Here is a 21,467-nt window from a genome sequence, read left to right on the forward strand (position 1 = left end):
TTCCAGCTTACATACTGAATTTCCTCTTTCATTTTTTTTCATATAGCAGCTTATTTTTTTAAATCCTACTTTCTGTAACTTTAGTTGTCAGTGCATGCAATGCACACACACATATACACATACTCGCACAAACACATATGCATTTGATGCTTTATACAGTTACTGTGCCTGAAGTTCATATCCAAAGCCCAACTTCTTTTGTTTGATTGTATACTTATAATAGAAATTGCTGTTTTCATGTTTTTGTTGTTTTTGCTTTGGAGTCAAGTGCTTTTTGAACTGAGCTGTCCTTAAAAAAAAATTAGAATCCATGTGTGATTTTAATATTTATTACATTTACCTTGAGTACTGTCTCTCATGTGCATTAATAAAGTAAAACAAAACTCTCACAATAAATGCACTAGTTAGAATAAGTGTAAGCAAGACACTCATGTTGTCAAAGCAATCATAGCACTCTTCTATCTTACATTGTCACTGTACTGCTGTGACAACTACAGACATATGCAGGGCATGCCATGGTCACTTATGTCTCCACTGCTGGACAGTCCCTTCCTTGTATATTAGTTGTGTCTTCACCATGAGCTTAGATCTCATTGGCAGCTTGTACTTTTTCAAAATCTGGTGAGCTCTATACTGTCCTTTAGTTCAAGTCTGTCCTACTGAGATGTGTCTAAGTAAGCCATATCCTGTGCTAACTATAGAAAATGCTCTATAAATGCTTAAGCATATAATTTTGTACTGCCCTTAGTACTTCACTTAAGTGATACAAATGTAGTGATATGTCTCGTCTCTTTTATGGAGTTAGCACTGGGGAAAGAGTTGCATCATAAACTCGAGTGTTTGGGGAGATTTTTTATCTGTTTCTGATGAAGCAAAATGAATAGTACTGGCTCCAGTTTTTCTTTATGTTAATGCACCAGCCGCAAATCCCTGTCGAGGACCCCTCCCTGCAGATGGTGGATCTCATATACAGATTTGCTCTCCTTTTCTTGTTTTTCTAAGTGGAAACTTGTCTAAATGAGTCCCCTGTCATAGGTCAATGGATGCAATTACTATAACAGACAGCAGCCGCCACCCACTTGAGAGGGTGGGTCTTCACTCAGCCGAGCCTGTGTCATTAAGAACCAGCAGGCACTGCACACTCAGGAAATGAGTCTTGCATTGCATTTGTTTGTAAAACCACATGAGCCATAAAACCAGATGAATGAGCTCTAGAAGCTGAGCTTTGTCTATAATACAACAGGAGTGGTCTTCAATGTCTTACACTTTGAAAACTAGAGCTTCTGTAGTACAAATCAGGTACATTCTGCGCTACAGTGATCTGTTTTGTGCCTTAGCATACAGATAGTCTGTGCCTTGCTTTTAAATACTTTTACCAGCCTCCTTAGAAAATATATGAATCACTCAGAAGGTATGAGATTCTGTACAACATATAACACGATAAATTTCTACATACATTTCAGAAACACAGAAAAGGGGTATGTTAATTTTCACACAGGCCTAGGAATGTTTATTTTGTACTCTCTACCAAATGCAGCTCAGTACTGCACTGCTATTGGTATTTGGGAATTCATTGTTTGGGAGTGTAATGAGTTAGCAGACTTCAAAGCAGAGCACTCTGTCAGAAATACTGGGTGAGCAAACTGATGTAACTAAGGAAATTTTTTTTAGCTATGTTACAAGATCTGAATTGCCTAGACATAGTAAGGCTTTGCTGAGTTTAATTCTGGTGGCTGCCAAAAAAGCAGTTACAAGAAAATGGAAATCAAAGTCTAAACCAAACGTACTAGAAGTAGTGTATATAGTAACAGAGACAAAATAACTGGAAGTTGGATCTTTAGAAAAGGGTAAGAGCAAATTACTTAGAAAAAATGGGAATTGTGGGAACAATACAAGCAGAATAATGTTTTGGAGGAAGAATGAAGTTTAAGGGAAGGCTGGAACTGAATGAGCTATTGAAATGTTTGACTGGCAATGACTTTATATAAGATTATAATTGATGTACAATGTTTGCAACTGAAAATATGCCAATATGTTTTTTCATTATATAAATGTATGATTGCCTATGTCATAAGTGATAATTCAATAAAGATGTTTCTTGTTGAAAAAGTACTGCACTGCTGTTAACTACTGCACATCACAGAAACATATTGCAGATAAGGACTTCTTGACCCACATAGCTGACATTCCAACCCAAAATAACATGTAGATTCCTGTTCACCTTTACACTGCTTCCTTCTAAGACTTGTTGAGGTTTCTTTATACATTTCTCTCTGAATTCTTGAATTTGGTCACTGTTTTTGAATCCACTACCGCTTCAGAAAGATTATTCTGTAAAGTACAACCTTACCTATTTAAAAATACATCCTAACAATATCAAAGTTAAACCATTTGTCTTCTTTCTTCCTTTTATGTCTCTGTTGTTGGACATTTTACCTACTGAAAAATGTTACCCATCTATACTTTAATTCCTATTGTTGTTGTTGTGTCTTTCGGCTTATCCCGGTTAGGAGTCGCCACAGCGGAACTCCAGTCCGCTAATGTTTGGTAGTGGATTTTTACGTGCCGAGTTACCAGCCCTGACGCACAACCTTCAATGAAGGCACGCCCATTCACACATGCCTCCACACAGAAGACGCTCTAACTGAGAATTGAACGCGACAACGTCTTGCTGTGAGGCGACAACACTACCGCAGCACCAAGGTATTTAAATGATTCCTTCATGTTTCCCTGTCCCTCCTTGTTTTCAGGTTTCATATATTAAAGGAAAACTCAATCACGAAACTGAAAAATATATATTTAATCATATTTTCTCTGCAGTATTAATGCCTTAGTGATACTCTAAATGCTTAGTATTGTTTTGCAATTTGTTACAACCTAATATAGCCTGATAGACAGTGATATGATTTTAGTTTTTCTTTAAATTTTTTTTGTGCTCTTTGGTCCCATTGTCTATCAGTCATCAACACCCTTCATGGCCATTTGGCCTATCTGCTCCCAATCTCCACAATAAGGGTATTAGTTGTGGTTTGAGGTTTTCTGATTAGTTTACTAGCCCTAATGCATGTACCTGGCAATGTATAGAGGACAGGTATGCAGTGGGCTGATGGCATAGGCCATCCTCTCAGTTCTGCAAGGGCTGTTCCATGCTATGCCACACTACTGCACCTCCACGGCATCAGTGGAAAGCACTATGGTCTACACCAGTAAGATGGTACCACCCACTGTACCCTGAAATGTGGAAGAACCTCCTCCTCCTCCTGAGAGAAACAAGAATGTCACGTCCTTTCACTCTTTCCCCTCCATGACTACCTTTTCAGTGACAATCTAATCAAACCCTGGTCACTTGGGAAACTACACAGCCAGCTTAATATGGTTTAGTTTGTCATTTTATCTGTATTCCTGGCACAATGCATATTGTGTCTTCATAATGCTGACCTTTTTGTCTGTAAAACAGTATCAGTGTTTTGGGTTTTTTCTAGCTTAATCTAATTTTTGCTAATTGCAGACTTCTGAACAGTATTTCACAGTCCATTAAATTGCATTCCAAAGGAGCTGAATGGTAGTTTTTTTGTTATTTATTCAAGGTTGTAGGTCATAGCAACAGGAGCGGCCTTAGGTCAACTGGTGCCCTAGGCAAAAGGATTCCACAGTGCCCCCCACTACACCACTCAGTGCCCCCAGCCTGGTTTACTTACAGCAAATAAATACTGGAAAGGTACCCCTGCTAGAGCGACACCCTAGGTGGCCGCCTAGTTGGCCTATGCCTAAGGCTGGCTATGCATAGCAATGTTATACACTATTCCTCTTATTGTCTTAAATAAGCATCTTTGCCTGACAGCAGACACTTCATGGACTTCATCAGCAGCTTCAAACAAATTGTAATATTGCATGATTTTAAGTTATATGGGTAACAGCAACACTTCACTGGTAAAAATAGAAGTAGTTTTCTATTTAAGTAGGGGTGCAGTGTAACTGGTCCCTCATCTTTTATTTCTCCAACATGTTTTTCTTAAAATCATTTCCTTATAGCTGCATGTGTGCTTTATAGCTCTTGACTGACTTCAGCAAGTTACACTGTCAGAGATTAAATTTCTGATCGGTGTCTAACAGGGAGAACTACAAAAATATAGTGTTAATACCATTGTCCTGCAGGCTGGCATAAATTCCTTTCAGAAATAATACGAAATTCCATTGCCCTTCTCTATAAATCACATATTCTGTCAGCTTGCTTAGAACTGCATTGGTACACCAGGTGTGGCTTCACTGACTTACTGCACAGAAGAATAACACCTCCTGCTTTGTAGTACTAATGCTTCTCATGTGTATTTGAGAATCTTCTGGCTCTTCTTGCCGTCATTTCACACTGGCTGGCACATTTTAGACCATATCGTGTTGCTACACCATGACTACTTTACATTTTAACTACTTTCAGTGGTTTACCTCCCCAAGCAGGTAATCTGACCCCCCTTTTTTTCCTTACTTGCTGCATCATCTTGTACTTCGTTGTACTGATGCTGAGGTGTCCTGTGTTTGGCCCTTGCATTTACTTTTCCTCTCATCCACAGTCTGTGTTTAGTCATAGAGTTATTTGTCGTCTCTTTATTCACAGATAGATGATTCACTTAAGTATTGTGTGTTTTATTTCTCAGGAATTTGTTAAATGGAAAGAAATTGCTTTGCATTAGTTCTGTGACTCATTTGCCATGGCCTTCAGGCTGAACACTTGCTAGGCTTCATGGACAGGGGCTGCATCCTTTTCCTGCAGCTGTGTTTTATTTTTCTCATCCCTCGATGTGTTACCAGATTATTTTAATATGACAAGAAAGTAAATTAGTTGTGTGAGCTTCAGTAATGGTTTTATCTTGTAAGAGCACTTGGAAGTGTTAAACTCTAGATTAAAAACAATAACAGAACTGAGAACTATGGAGTAGCTGTTTGATTTTGGAATCCGTGTGAATGTTGTAACTTTTTTGCAGTGCAACACTGTACCTGACACTGTGTAACACTAATTCCAGTAACAGGTAATTGAAGTCGTAGTCCCTTTCCCTCAAAAGATTTGGAGGGCCGTAACTTTTGACATAGACCCACAATGAAGTAGAAGGAAAAGTGAGCATCACCAAACCTGTACCAGTAAAGTTGATGATGCTGTTTGAAGGGTACCATTAATGAAATCTGTTATAGGCTTGCTATCTCTGGCTTCATCCGATCCAAATTCATAGAGTCTGTACTTAGTGTCTGAGACTGATGATGTTCACTCAGAAGCTGGAGGGAACTGTTACTAGTGCAGTTAGACTGGATTGAACTGGGCTAGATGATGATAAGATGGTAGAAGTGATGAATGTAATAACAGGTAATGAAACCTACATGGAAATAGGAAAAAAAATCAAGTGGAATTGAAAAAAAGAATTTCAAAGTAAAAAAAGAAAAGATAAAGTTGTGTATCTCTCAGGATACAGTAATACAATACAGTACATTTGGATTAATTTCATAATTACAGTAATGGTCAGGATATCTGTTTCATTTTCTTCTGCGGAACTCTTCAGTCTAACATCTTCAAACTATCTTTGACCCTACCATACTCTTTTACTCATTTAATTGTAATTTGCATAGAATTTAATCATAACTGCATTGCATTAGACACGCACTGCTGTTTCAATCTTTCTGTGTGATTTTAAGTTTTGCTTTTTTTTTTTCTCGCAGGCTCAACCTGTAAAAATGATTTACACAGACCAGTATTCTATTTCACTTAAAATTAATTAAATAGATAAATATTTTTGCTTTCAGTTCCTCAGAAGCCCTGAGTTTTATTGGTACATGTGCTACAGACCTGTACACAACTATCTTACAGCTCCTGCATTACTTGTTCCACTCTCAGCATGCTTCATTTCAAAGTGATCTAAGACTGAATTATTCAGACAGTTGTTGGATGACAGAACCAGTTTTTATAATCACACCAATCCTTTCCATTTCTTCCATAGAACTCTTCCTATTTGTCAACAAAGTTATTGTAACTGGTTGCCATAACCATTACTTTGCAGTCACTGCTTACATGATGGTGTCATCCTGCTGTCTCTCCAAGTTATATCATTCTCTCCCCTCTAAGTAACACTCATATAGGCTTGACCAGTTGCTGTAGTTTATTTTATTCATGTTACCTTCAATAAAATAATTTCTTTATTTCATATGAGTGCTTTATCTTCACATTTTAAGCTTTAATTGATTTCACTCCATCCCTTTAGCTGCACAATTAGTCTGTTATAAATATTTCTTAACCTACACATAGGTTCATAGGTTGATACTAGGCTATCAGCCCTAGAGTCTATACAAGCCTAGCCATAACAATTCCCTGGATATTCCTTACCACAATATTTACTTCCCTGGACCCCTGTCTAGCAGGGTGACTGACATGATGCCTGGGGTGAATTTCCTATCTCCCAGCCAATTGTCAAGGTTCCTTTTGAAGAGGGCCAAGGAAGTGCTCTGCTTGACATGTATGGGCAGTCTATTCCAGACTATGAGTCGTCTCTGGGTCAGGAACCTATCCCTCCAGCACGTTTTGTTCATTGTGATGACAAGGTTTAGATCCCTGGAGCGTGTGGCTCTGAGGGATTGGGATTTCTTCAGGGTTTGACATGGCCTTGTATGTTAAGCAGAGATCGCCTCTGAGTAGACAATATGCCACAGAGTATAGCTGGAGTTTTTTAAGATGGTCAGCATAGGGCATGTGCTTTAGGCCTGTGATTCTTTTAGTGAGGTATTTCTGCAGCCTTTCCAGCTGTTGCAGATGTTTTGTGAGGTACATACCAAATGGGGCATTGTACTCTATAATGGGTCTAATGAGGGATGAGTACAGTGGGACAATGACCTCCTTTTTTCTGGATAAAAAGCCCTTAGTGATGAGGTGTGCCACATAGAAGGATTTCCTGACTGTTGTGGCAATGTGGTTATCGAAGGTGAGACCACTGTCCACCTGTGTCCCTAAGTCTCTCATCACACTTTCAGTGTTTAGTGTACTGCCACCTATGTGGTAATTCATGGGTGCATGTTTTTCCCAAAGGGGATAACTATACATTTCTTGGCATTAAGCTTGAGCCCATGGCTCTGGCACCAAGCATCTGTTTCTGTAAGGCCCTTTTGTAGAATATCTACATCATTTGGGGATTCAGTAATGGCTCCCTGTTTGCAGTCATCTGTGAACTTTGTTAGCCAGAGTTCCTTAGTGTTGGCCTGTACTTCAGAGAATTGGATGCCAAACAAGAGCGGTCCCAGGACTGAACCCTGAGGTATTCCACTTTTCACTTGTCTGGAGCTGGATTTGGAGTCGGCTACTTTTACAGTCTGGGTTCTGTCAGTAAGCCAGTTGGCAACTTTTACAGTCTGGGTTCTGTCAGTAAGCCAGTTGGCAACCCATCGAGTGATGTAGGGATTCATGCCCAGCTTAGTAAGTTTATCTATGATTCCAGAGTGGGGGATGGTGTTGAAGGCCTTGGCGAAGTCCAGATAGGCAATGTAGACTGCCTTACCCTCATCCACAGCTCTGCAGACTGATTAGAAGAAGTCAATCAGGTTCAGGAGACAAGATCGTCCCTTCACAAACCCAAACTGGGTGGGGTCCAGTGTTTGAAGTTTGCCAATGTCTTTGTTTAGAAGTTCCATGATAATGCATTCCATGCCCTTGCAGATCAGGCTCATCAAACTGATGGAATGCTAGTTCCCAGGATCCAAGGTGGATCCTCCCTTGTGGAGAGGGATAACTGTAGCTGTGTTCCAGTCACTGGGCACGAAGCCTGAGGCGAGGCTATGATTAAACATGACACTTAGGTGAGGTGCCAGTTCATTTTGTAGTTCATGTAATACACAGCCTGGGATGTCATCTGGTCCCATGGATGCTGTATTCTTAGCTTTGGAGAGTGTGGTTTCTACCTGTGTGGCCGTGATTAATGGAATTTGGCAATCTTTTGGTATTCAGACGGGCCCTTTAGGGGGTGAGAGGGGGGTGAAGTTGGCACTAAATCGATCTTCCAGGATACTGGCAATATCCTTGGGATCAGTATATTTAATCCCTTCTATTGTAGCTCAGAGCAGATCTGAGCATTGCCATTTAGATTCTTGACAAACTATAGGAATGCCTTGTGGTTGTCTTTGGAATCTTTGGCAATTTTATTTTTGTAACTAGCTTTGGAGGATTTTATGAAGGATCTCAGCTTCTTACTGAGGCTGGTAAGGGAGTTTTTTTGTACCCTGGGATTTTCCTCTTTTCTGTAACAGTTTCTTCCTTCTGTTGTATATTTTGTTTATAGCAGGGGACCACCAGATTGGCTGCAGTGGTGGTGCACACACACCACCAGATTGACTTCCTTTTTTTGGAGGAGACCATCTTGGCTCTGTTTGGGATGGTACGATTCATGCATGAGTGTATGTGCTCGTACAGTGCCTTAGTGTAGGATTCAGCAGTCGAACTTTCAGCTCCCGTCTGCATGGGTGTCATGAAGTTTGTCACTTCTGACTTGAGTAGCATGAAGCTGGCTTTGGAGAAGTTTTTTATGGAGGTTTCCTTACTGGGGGGTGAGGGTGGGATGTGGATGTCAAGGGTGATTTGCTTATGGTCAGACTTGACCAATGAGGGGGTGACCACTGGTGTGGAGCATCTATCTCTCATGTTGGTAATGACCAGGTCTAGGATGTTGGAGCCCCTTGTGGGACAATGGATTAGTTGATCCAGGGCATTGGAATTTAAGAATTCCAAGAACTGTTGGGAAAAGGTGTTGGTACCCGAGTAGTTTTCCCAGTTAATGGCAGGGTAGTTGAAATCACCCAGTATTAGGGTGTTTGGTTGTATCTTAATATTTTGCAGTATGTTTAGAAAGCTGTAGTGAGAATCTTGGGGCATGGTGGGGGATCTGTAGCAAGCTACAATTTGGAATGCAGTCTTACCTAGTGTTAGTTGTACCTGGAAAATTTCAGATGCATTGTGTTGGGCAACTAGCCTGGAGGTGTGAATATCCTTGGTGAATATGGACACTCCTCTACCTTTAGTTTTTCGGTCTTGGTTTGGTGGCTGAAAAGTGTGGTAAGAGTTGTAACCTGGTATTGTAGGGGTGCTCTCTGGAGCCTTGAACCAGGTCTCAGTTATAGGTTCATAGGTAGGTACTAAGCTATCTGCCTGAAGGCATTTATAAGCCTAGCCAAAATGTATTGGCTTTTGCCGCCCCTTAGATTAGCTCCCTGTGCCTCTGTCCAGCAGAGCCATTGAAGTGATTCCCGAGGTAAACTTTCTGTTTCCCATCCACTTGTCAAGGTTTCTCTTGAAGAGTGTTAGCAAGGAGGTCTGTCTAATGTAGACTGGAATCTTGTTCCAGAGCATGGGAAGTCTCTGGAACAGGAATCTGTCCCTCCACCGTGTCCTATTTATTGTTGTTGTGAGGTTTAGATCCCTAGATCATGTGGCTCGAGGTGATATGATTTTCTTTAGGTGAAGCATGTCCATCAATTCTGGGTTGGGCATGGCCTTGTATGTCAGGCAGAGATCACCTCTGAATAGGTGGTATGCAACCAAGTACAGATGGAGTTTCTTCAGTTGAGCTGCATAGGGCATCTGTTTGAGGCCAGTGATCCTCTTGATGAGGTACTTCTGTGGTCCTTCCAGCTGTTGCAGGTGTCTTGTAAGGTACATCCCAAATGGGGCATTGTATTCTATGATTGGTCTGATGAGTGATGCAAAGAGGGGCACAATGCCCTCTTTTGATCTGGATGCAAACCCTTTTGTAATTAGGTGGGCCACATAGAAGGATTTTCTAACCACTTTGGCAATGTGATTATCAAAGGAGAGATTACTATCTACTTGGGTCTCCAGATCCCTTATTACGTTGTCCATATTTAGGGGGCTACCACCTATGTGGTAGTTTGTGGGTACTTTGTTTTTTCCAAAGGGGATAACTATGCACTTTTTGGCATTTAACTTGAGGCCATGGTTTTGACACCAGGTATCTGTCTCAGTGAGACCCTTTTGGAGGATGTTTTTGTCAGTCAGAGAGTCAATTATAGCCCCTAGTTTGCAGTCGTCTGCAAACTTGGTCAGCCATAGCCCTCCTGTGCTTGCCTGTACCTCTGAGAAGTATATGATGAACAGGAGGGGTCCTAGGACTGAGCTCTGGGGGACGCCACTTGTAACCAGTTTAGAGTCAGACCTAGCTCCTGCAACTCTTACCATGTGGGTTCTGTCTGTGAGCCAGTTGGCAACCCATCTCGTGACATAGGGGTTTATGTTCAGGCTGGTGAGCTTGTCTATAATACCAGAATAGGGAATGGTGTTGAAGGCCTTTGTGAAGTCTAGGTAGGCTGTGTGGACCACCTTTCCCTCACCTATTGCCTTGGTAACTATCTCCAAGAAGTCCACCAGGTTTAGGAGGCATGATCTGCCCTTATAAAAGCCGAACTGGGTAGGGTCCAGTGTTTGGAGGTTCCCAATGTCTCTGTTAATGAGATCCATGATGATGCACTCCATAGCCTTGCAGACCAAGCTAGTCAGGCTTATAGGGCGATAGTTCCCTGGGTCTGTTGTGGTTTTTGCTGATACTGATCAGGGATGTCTTCCCTTCTTGGGATTTTACTCTTTTCTGTACTAGTTTCCTCCTTCTATTGTATAGCTTGTTTATGGCAAGGGTCCACCAGACTGATTTCCTTTTCTTGGAGGAGTGAGTCTTGGTTTTACTTGGGATGGCACGATCCATGTATTCTTGTAGGTGCCCATAGAGTGCATTAGTAAAGGATTTTGCAACTTGAGCAGCATTATCCTTTAGCATGGGGGCTTTGAAACTTTGCACCTTGGTCTTAAGTAACATGAAGTTTGCTTTTGAAAAGTTTTTCACAGTGGTTTCTTTGACTGGGGGTGGGGGCAGAATTTGAATATCCAGAGTGAATAGTTTATGGTCAGATCTAACCAGCAAGGGGTTGACCTCTGGGGTGGAACACCAGTCACCCATGTTGGTGATGACCATGTTCAATATGTTGTCACCTCTGGTGGGGGTGTTGACCAGTTGATCCAAGGTGTTTGAGTTTATAAATTCTAGGAAATGTTGGGCAGGGGAGTTAGCACTTGAGTAGTTCTCCCAGTTAATGTTTGAGTAATTGAAATCACCCAATATCAGGGTGTTTGGTAGGACCTTTATGTTTCCCAGTGTTTCCAGAAATGCAGAATGGGGGTTCTAGGACATGGTGGGTGATCTGTAGCAAGCTACAATTTGAATTTCAGTTTTGCCCATTGTTAGTTGCACGTGGATGATCTCTGAAGCATCGTGCTGTGCCACTAACCTGGAGGTGTGGGTATCCTTGATGAATATGGAAATGCCCCCGCCTTTTGTATTTCGGTCCAAGTTTTGTGTCCGAAATGTATGGTATGAGTTGTAGCCTGGTAGTGCTGGGGTGCTCTCTACAGCCTTAAATCAGGTTTCTGTTACTGCACATATATTGATTTTCTCCATACTGAGGAGCATTTTGAGGTTTAGACTTCTGGCATTGAGTAGCATTACCCTCAGTTTTATTTACTTGTGCTATCTACGGCGGTGGGTTTGTCTTTTGAGCCTTGCCTAAAAAAGGCACTATGGGGGTGACAAGAGCCTTGGCCAGTATTCGAAAGCCTAAGGGTGACATGTGCAAGCCATCTCTAGTGAAGCAGAGTGGCTTGTCGAGCATGTCATCCCAGGCTGACAGACACTAGATCCCCTTTGAATGACACCAGAAGTTTAGCCAAGTGTTGAAATTGATATTTTTTTCTTTATACCATGGTATCATTCTTGGTGAGGGCAGGATGCTACTCAGGGTCAGGGTCATACCGGCCTGGGCTATGTGATCAGAGAGCTCTTCCCTGTCTCTTTTCATGTAGTCCAGGGAGGTACAGCTCAGGTCATTCATGCCAACATGGACAGTGACAGAGTCGTATTTGTACTTGTTCTGGAGTGACCTGAGTGCTTGTGTTATGTGGCAGATCCTGGCACCCGACAGGCAACTAACAGTGACCCTTTCCTTGTTCAGCCTAGTGAGTGGGATGTCAATGTGCCTGACAATAAAGTCACTTATTACTAGTGTATTGGGTATGTTATTTTGCCTTAAGGGCTGTGATTGCATGGCACACTGGTTTTGTGACGTATGCATTTCATGGTTTGTGATTGGGGGTGGAGGTTGCTTGGATATCTGCTTTGGAGGTCTCTGTTGCTTTTGCACATTTTTATTTAGAGCCTCCTAGTATGTTTTTGTGTATTTATGGGTGTTTTTTGCCGGTGCTGGTTTTATAGGTCTATGTGAGACTGGTGGTGTGATGCAAGTAATTCCCTTCTCCTCTTGCCTGTCTGGTCCAGTCTTGGGATGAGAGAGGTTAGCATCCAGTTTGGCTGTATAATTGCATCTCTCGCGTGTATTAGTGTTTGGTGGTAGGAGCAGAGTGTTGTCTGTGTACATGAGGCAGTTGTAACATGATTGGCTGGTAAGGTCGAATAGAGAGCTTTGTCCTTCTCTACAGTATAGGCGGGGGGGGGGGGTCTAGTGCTAAGGTTTATTAGTGCTTGCTATGAGTTTTGAGAAAGTGCCAGGCTGAGAAGTGAATGGTTTGAGTGCTTAAGTTGAAAGTTTGTCTAGTTCCAAGGGAAAAATTGAAGAGTAGACTTTGTGGAGCTGGGAATAGTTATACCTTAGCTAACCGGCTCTGCCTGGCATGCAAAACTGGGCAAATCCAGGTTTTATAGCAGGAAAATGAAAGTTACTGCACAGATATTGATGTTCTCCATTTTTAGGTGTGTCTCGAGATAGTGCATTTTGAGGTTTAGACTTCTAGCATTGAGTAGCATTACCTTCAGATTTTGCATGCTTGTATCTGTTACGGGGGTGGTTTTGCCCTTTGAACCCTCCCTAAAAAAGGCACTATAGGGGTGGCAAGAGCTTTTGCCACTAACTTGATTCCCAGGGATGACAGGTGCAGACCATCTCTGGCAAAGCATTGTGGTTTGTCGATCATGTTGTCCCAGGCAGACAGATACTGGATCCCCTTTGAATGACACCAGAAGCTTAGCCAATTGTTGAAGTCAATCATTTTATCCTTATACTCTGGTATCATTCTGGGTGAAGGCAGGATGGTACTCAGGGCTAGGGTCAAACCTGTCTGGGTCACATACTCCGAGAGCTCTTCCATGTCTCTTTTCATGTAGTCCAGGGAGGTATGTCTCAAGTCATTCACTCCAACATGGACAATGACAGAGTCATATTTGTACTTGTTGTGGAGTGACTTGAGTACATGCGTTATGTGGCAGATCCTGGCACCTGACAGGCAGCTGACTGTAATTTTCTCCTTGTTCAGCCTGGTGAGTGGGACATCAGTGTGCCTGATTATAGACTCACCTATGACTAAAGTGTTAACTATGTTGTCTTGCCTTAGGGGCTGTTGTAGGGTGGCACACTGGTGTTGTGAGCTATGTGTCACTTTGGTTGTGACTGGTGTTTGTTTGCGTTTCAGCTTCGGAGGTCCTTGTTGCTTGGGCAGGTTATTGTTAAGGGCCTCCACATATGTGGGTTTAATGTTGCAATGTGTGGGTGTTGATGGTATGGGTTTTGAAGGGCTATGTGTTGCTTGAGGTGTAGTGCAGGTGGTAACCTTCTCCTCTTAACTGTCTAGCACAATCTTGGCTGGAGAGAGTTTTGCTTCCAGTTTGGCTATGTAAGTGCTTCTCCCGCAGGTTGTAGTGTTGGGTGGTAGGAGGAGAGGGTTGTCTGTGTACATGAGGCAGCTGCTGCATTGCCCCAGTATGCCCAGATAAACCAAGTGGACAAGAGAAATCACCGGAAGCTGAACCTTGGACACGCCTGTTTAGGTGCTTTTTTGTAAAGTACAAGAGCTGTTTGCCCTTACCTTTGCAAGGTACTTTGCAATTATAGGCTGTTTAGTGCCTACAATTAATTTTTCCTTATTAACAAAGAGAGTTGAGTGCTTGTATCAGTTTAAGGCTTTCTAGTGCTTTCCAGCAGGTTCTAGAGCAAGTGCTAGTCACAGGGTTTCAGATTTTAGTGCTACTACTGGGAAACCAGCTAATTCTAAGGGAAAATTTGAGGAGCAGACTTTCTGGCACCTGGAATAGTTTAACCATAGCCCCGTGGTGCTGCACGATGTGAAAAATGTGCCAACACACGCATTTTTAAGCCAGAAAGTTGGAAGGGATAGAAATCAGCCCAAAATGGCTAATAAAATTACAATTTCAGAGCTGGAAACCACTCCTCTAGAGTTAGATAGGCAGTACAATGCTCGCCACTCCCACTGCTAAGCAGTAGGACTTCCCTCTACCACAGCAAGGTCTGGATAGCTCTGAACACAGAAAATAAAGTCCTGAAACCAGCAAAGCCTGGTATCTGGACTATACTAGCTAGGAAAGGCGGGAAACAAACAAACAAGATAGTATTTTTTTTTTTTGGTTAAAACAGGTTAAACAATGCAATAATACAGTAAATAAACACAGAAAAGGCTAATGGACTTGAGTGTGCAGCCCTAAACAGTAAATGCAATTAAAACTCTACAAAATTAGCAATTTAAAACTTTTTAAATGAAGCAAGGCAAGTGCACAACTGAAAAACGATTTAAGAGGCAGTAATTCAGTAGAATAAGTAGCTAGTCTACATATACAGACAAGTCTGTGTATACAAAAAAACAGCTAAAACACACTAAAACAATTCAGATGCAGTGCAACCTAGAGCACTTAAGTTGTAGCAATATTAAGGCAAATACAGTTTTAATAAATGCACTAAAATATACTCTATATTTCCAAAATGTTTGAAAAGCACAGTCAGAACACAAGGAGATTCAGGCAATTTGTTTTTTTTTTTTTTTTTTTAAGAAAAGGAGAAAGGAGGAACAGAAGGAAAGAAATTAAGTGGATTGGCCTGCTCAGATGTTCTCTCTGTATTAGGTAGAATGAGCTAATGACAGTAGACTGGGAGGAGTGTCCAAGATCAAATTTAGAGTAGGGTCAGGCAACTGCAAGGCCAGCAAGTATAAAGACAATATGCTAATAGGGAGGGGAGGGTAGAAAGCTATTTTAGGCAGAAAACACTACAGAAATGTTTATCACAGCAGAAAACCAGCAGTGAGCCAATAACTATGAAATACAGTACAAGTATGCAGTATACAATAAAATTGCTATAAATATCTAGAATAAGCAATAACTACTACAAATAAGCAAAATAACAGGCTACTTATTGCTATATATCACAGATCAGGTGCTCCTCCTTAAATAGCTCTGTGTGTAATGGCTGAAACATTCAAGTTAACTTTTTAACAGAAAGTTGAAACCTGAAACAACTTTAATAAAAGCTCAAAAGAACCAATGAGGTGCTTTCTCCAAGCCGTAGACCTGGCAACCCAACTAGACAATGTCCATAAACACTAAACTCTCACTGAAGTGGGGGGTGATCTTTATTAACTAAGATGGCCTGGGCAATGAGCTCAGAAAACAGCCTCTAATAAACAACTAGGCCCACAACACAATCAGGAATATGAAGAATATTACAGCTACTACCTAGACTATTTTAGGCAGAACACACTACAGAAATGTTTATCACAAACACAATCAGGACTATGGACAATATTACAGCTATGACCTAAACTATTTTAGGCAAAAAACACTACAGAAATTTTATCACAGCAGAAAACCAGCAGTGAGCCAATAGCTATGAAATACAGTACAAGTATGCAGTATACAATAAAATTGCTATAAATAGCTAAAATATGTCTAGACCTGATCTTTGTACATATCTAGGTCCCTCTACTTAATATCTGTAGTGTCTTCATTTGTAAAATCTGTTCTTGTTTTATAATTTTGTTAACTTGTAAAGTGAAACCATTATGTATTTATAGCCATTATCTTATTAATTTTTTTATACAGTATTTTGGGTATACATTCATCCTCTAGTTAATATACTGATCCCCAGAATTGGACTGATTTGAATGTTCCATTTCCTGATAAGTCACACTGGTGGGAAAAGACTTCAAAGTCGAGTGTTGCTCAAAACATAAATTTATTACTTAAGAAAAATCATAAAACAACAATAGAGGTTAAGCGCTTTCGTCCTCTGGTAACTGGACTTCATCAGAACAATTACCCATAAGTCAAGAAGCCTTTTTATACATCATACTAAATTAATTGATTACATAATATTCAAATTAGTAAAATTTCCTCAGAATGCCACCATAAACAGCTGTTGTTGTGTCTTTCGGCTTTTCCCGGTTAGGGGTCGCCACAGCGAAACTCCGGTCCGCTAATGATTGGCAGTAGATTTTTATGTGCCGAGTTGCCAGCCCTGACGCACAACCTTCAACGAAGGTATGCCTATTCACGCATGTCTCCACACAGAAATTGCTCTAACTGAGAATCGAACAGGACAATGTCTTACTGTGAGGCGACAATGCTACCGCAGCACCACCACCGCAGTGCCAGCATAAACAGCTACTATGTTGTAAAACCTGCTAGTAAAAACAACTAACAGTTACAAAGAAATAATTTACAACAGTACGCAGTGCACTTGAAAGATTACTGCAACTAAGATTAATAAAATTTTTTCAGTTTTTTTATATAATACTCTTAACTAAAAATGTTTCCATACCCTATGTGACACATATCAAATGCATACCCTGTGGCACCAATACATAATTACCCAAAATAATATCCAGTTTGAGTTTTAGTATGCTGGAAATTGAAACATTTTCATTTAAACCTGGTGGCTGGGTGGCATTGGTCCTAAATTGCCATTTAAGTTCTAAAAATTCTAAGAAGTCATCACTGGGTCTCCCACGCTCACCTAAGTTACCTTGTTCAATAATGCAAAACTTGAACTGGTGCGTAGGGTTGGATTTAATGTGCCTATATAGGGCATTGTTTTCATCTTTCTTCTTGATGTCATATATGTGTTGATATATCCTTTGCCTGCATTTACATTTAGTTTTTCCTACTTAGAATGCTGTGCAAAGTGTGCATAACCCTAGATAAACAATGCCCTTAGTGGAACATGTAAACCTGCCACTAGGTTTTATGTACCCAAAGCCATGTATATTAAGGGAAGAACCTCCCATAACATACTTGCATTGATAACTGTTTCCGGACTTGACCATTCTTCCCTTATTTTCATGTCTTCCCATTCTTTCCATTATCAGTTTAACACTAGGAGCTTTTTTATATATAACTACTAGCCTTTTTCCCACTGCACTGAGGTGGTTGACTTCAAAGATAGTCCAATTTCTTTGTAAAATCTCCCTTAAGTAATCAAATTCATTACAATTTTTCTACCAAACAACATCTAACTAAATATATAGGTGTGATGCAGACATTGTGTATATATCATGTTATACCTCTCAACCTCTTAGTACAAGAAATCTGGACAAAGGCAACAATAATGGGGGGTCAAAGGCCCATAAATAAGGACACATTTTAAATATTACAGTTATAAACTTAGAAAGTTGATAGAATAACAGATTTTGTATTGTGATGAATTTTATGGAGGGTATCAAGTCTGAAACTCAAATATCTGTCATTAGTTACTGACTTCAATTTTCAATGATTTTCTGGAAAACCACAAATTGTACGAGGACTATATAAAAAAATTTGAGGTAAAAATCTGGCATTCTGTGAAAATCTGGACAGTTGAGTTATGTTAATCATGTTTCAGGGGTTTTTTTCCACTGTAGGGACAGCATTTTTCACCTATAACCAGAATTCTAATAATTAAGTGATATAAAAAGCTATTTAATCCAGACAGCTGTGTGGGTAATGTGATAGGTGTATGATGACTGTTTCTGTGAGTTTCGGTACTAAAAAGTAATTTTGCTGAAAACTACTGTCATTTCTCACTGACCTTTCCCTTTTCCCTCAGCTGTGTGACCATGGAGTTTACATATATTAGTTTGGAGAGTAACCAATACAGGTGGTGTTAATAAAGACTGCTGAAAAACACCAATGATACGTGAAAAACTGTGGTAGCTTCCTTGGAATCAAGGAATTACGACTCCAAATGCTTAAAATAAATGAACTTTTAATTGTAAAAACAAATAGCTGGGTTAAGCGCTTTCACCTACAAACAACGTAGACTTCATCAGAACATCAAGCAGTTAAAATCAATAGCTTAAATATTTTAAATTTGGCGCCAAGAACTTGATTGAATTCACAGTTAAAGCAATATACACCTAAGACCTAGAACTCTAAAAACCACTGTTTGTGTGTTCACAATGTCAACGCATCATTACACTATAAACACTAAATGTGTAAAAAATATCTAAAAATATCATAAATGAAACCAAATGTGCTTAATAATATTATAAAAATATAAACTATTAAGACAATGACAAAATCTTGTATAAAACATTATAAATATTCCAAAATGCTTTTCATAGAAATGTATTCATTCAGACCCGGAGGGGTGGTTGCATCTGTTAATATTTGCCAATAGCTTTCCCTAAAAGCTAATTGACCTTTAATATTACCCCCCCTGGGGTTTTGTTTCACTACCTCTAAAATACCAAATCTGAATTTATGTTTGTTTCCTTTATTAATAATATGCTTGGCCAAAGCATTTTTCTCATCTCTTCTCTTAATGCTATATAAATGTGCATATATTCTCTTTCTAAAATTCTGTTCTGTTTTACCTATGTAGTATGACGAACACAGTTTTTCACGTATCATTGGCGTTTTTCAGCAGTCTTTATTAACGCCGCCTGTTAGTTTGGAGAGTAGGAAGTTTCCCAGTATGGGTGTGCAGAGAGGATTGCTCCACCACAAAAAACTTTGTTTTGTGGTTTGCTTTCAGTAATACCACTTTGCAGAATCATCTTTTACTAAAAATTGCTTTTGGTGAGTCAACGTAAATCCATTTCAAGTTTCTGCAAAGTAAGTTTTGATGGCTCTGTAGATTTTGTAAAATGGGTATTCTAACCCTCTTCTTCTAAGTTACTGTCTAAACATGTCCAGTTTATCTGCTCCCCTTTTTTTCTGTTCCACGGTATCACTACATGATTTATTTGGTTGTACTAGAATGAAGATAGCAGTATACCAGGGCATAACTTTTGGTTTTCTTTACAACTGAACCACATTTTGTCGCTAATTTTCTGATCTCCTTCTAATTCTTCCAGTCAGAATTACAGTTCTGCACTAGTGGATGCCCCCATGCACTTTTTAACCATTTATTCCTCACTGTGATATCTGTCCTGTTATTTCCCATGACATTTCCTTAAACAGATATAGTCATTTACTGGTTTTAATAAGAAATAGAGTGTGTGAATTCCCCATATAGTCTTTCTTCAATTTTTCCTCTGTTTAACCACTACTTCAGTGGTATAAAGGTATAAAGCCCTGACTACAACACAGGCGACTCAAGTTTGACTAATATTTTTTGGCACATGTTGGAGCTAGTATAAGGAAGAGATGAGTGACATGGTTTAACTAACTCACCTCTCTTCAAAAGGGGGGGGGGGGGTTGCCAAGGGCACATTGTCCCATGTTAGAGTCCTTGGTGGAGACTGGAGAGCAAACAGGAACACTAGCTTCAAAGAGCAGGACAGTCTTGGGGGGGCTACATCACTCATAGAACACACCCGTGATGATACCCATTGCATTCCCAACCCAGAGATGGTTGTCAGCAGGGATGTTGGGAGGCATACTCAATGTACACACTTCAGTACAGTGTTTGTGTGGTGGGGGTAGCATAAGGCAGGCACTAGAATCTAGGGGGAAAAGCTAAAAAGGCGTCTTCTCCTTTAAGGAAAGCCATGCAGGCGTAACACACATGCTAATGCGGATGTAAACCTATTTTGCACTCTCACATGCAATTAATTAATTAATTTATTTATTTATTTATGTCAGTTTGATGACCGGGGAGGTCCACTGGGCTCGAAAGCCCATTTTCAGTGGAGGCCCGGGGAGAAAAGCTCCACATACAAAGACAACAGAACAGTAAAGAGACTATTTTGAGTTAAAATGTAAAGCAACTATTACAGTAAAATATACAGATACAAAATTAATAATTAAGGATACAAATTTGAGGATACAATTACAATGAGATACTAAATCAGTGACATCATGAGGTAAATAGTAATATAGCAAGTGAGTCTTAAGTGACATGAGTGATACATAGGTATGAGGGTAGTAGGTTAGGTTTGGAGAGTGCAGTTGCACTTCCTGTTATGGAGCAAGTAGGAATGGACTTGGGTTTTGAAGTTGTTGAAGTTATTGGTGGTTCTTAAGAAGGAAGGGAGAGAATTCCATTTTTTGGCTAGGGAAAAGGACAAGAGGTGCTGTCCTGCAGGATGCTTTGGTTTGTAGACAGTGATGAGGTTTTGCTGAGCAGATCTGAGTGGCCTGTTAGGGGTATATGGCTTTAGGATATTGGATAGTGCTGGACATTTAGAAGGGTTAAATAAAAGTCTATGGGCAGTGGTAAGTTGGTGGTAGTCTAGAAGGTTGGGAAGTTCTAGCCAGTTCAGTGAGTGGAGGGTGGAACAATGATGGGAGGAATGTTTGGCATTAATGGCGAATTTAGAAATTTTGTTATAGCAACTCTCCATTTTGGTGGTGATAGAGGCAGTTAAGTTAGTAAGTAGGGGGGCACCATACATAAGTGAGGGAAGAAGATAGGTTGTGGTGAGGGTCTGTCCAGTAGAATGGGAGAGATAGTGGATATTTCTATATAGCAGACCAAGTTTTTTGATGTTTTTTTTATGTTTAGTTGAATATGGGTGTCAAATTTGAGGTCTTCATCTATGGTAACCTCAAGTAGTTTGGCATGGGGAACAATTTCTATGGTTGAGTTGTTTTGGCTTCTAATTTGGAAGGAGCTTTTGTCCAAGGTGGTGGATTTAGAGGGGAGGAAGAGCAGTATTTTAGATTTGTTAGCATTTAGAGATAGGTGGTTTTGAAGCATACAATTCTCAATGGTGGAAAAGGTGGTTTGAGTGAGGGATTGGAGTTCAGAGGGGTTAGGGGCGCAGCAGATTACTGTGGAGTCATCGGCGTATTGTACAATTTTAGTATTTGGAATAGCAGAATAGAAGTTGTTAACAAAGATATTAAATAGCATGGGGCCAAGAATGGAACCTTGGGGAACTCCTGTAGGAGTAGGAAGGAAGTTTGAGGTGCCTTTCTTCCATTTTACAGCTTGGGATCTGTCAGTTAAGTAACTAGAGAACCAGGATAGGGTACTGTGAGGGAGGTTGAGGTTAGCTAGGTGGCAGAGGAGATGAGTATGGAAGATAGTATCGAAGGATTTGGAGAGATCTAGAAGAACTGTAGAAACTATGTTACCAGAGTCATGGGCATGATTGACTATATCTAGGAAGGAGAGAAGAGCAGTTATAGTGCTATGGCCAGGACAGAAGCCATGTTGGGTATGGGCGATGAGGTGGTTTTTGGTTAGGTAGGGCATTAGCTGGGAGTGAATGCATTTTTCCA

The 21,467-nt window shown here is 40.4% G+C and overlaps 1 protein-coding gene across 6 annotated transcripts in view; it reads left to right on the forward strand.

Annotated features, from left to right (window-relative positions):
* The window catches only part of LOC122790699 (dual specificity testis-specific protein kinase 1-like), a 1,196,153-nt gene that overhangs the window by 481,059 nt on the left and 693,627 nt on the right, over positions 1-21,467 (forward strand). The window contains exon 1 of one of the 6 annotated variants that reach the window (XM_044058242.1): positions 1,204-1,299. The exons of the other annotated variants lie outside the window; for them this stretch is intronic. Within the exon in view, the coding sequence (XP_043914177.1) occupies positions 1,256-1,299 (44 nt within the window). The 5' untranslated portion in view covers positions 1,204-1,255. Of the gene's footprint in view, positions 1-1,203; positions 1,300-21,467 lie in introns of those variants that run through there. 6 annotated transcript variants of the gene reach the window in all.

The sequence above is a fragment of the Protopterus annectens genome, chromosome 16.part0, assembly GCF_019279795.1.
Source record: "Protopterus annectens isolate FY-2018-M chromosome 16.part0, PAN1.0, whole genome shotgun sequence".
In the NCBI taxonomy this organism is placed as follows: Eukaryota; Metazoa; Chordata; order Ceratodontiformes; family Protopteridae; genus Protopterus; species Protopterus annectens.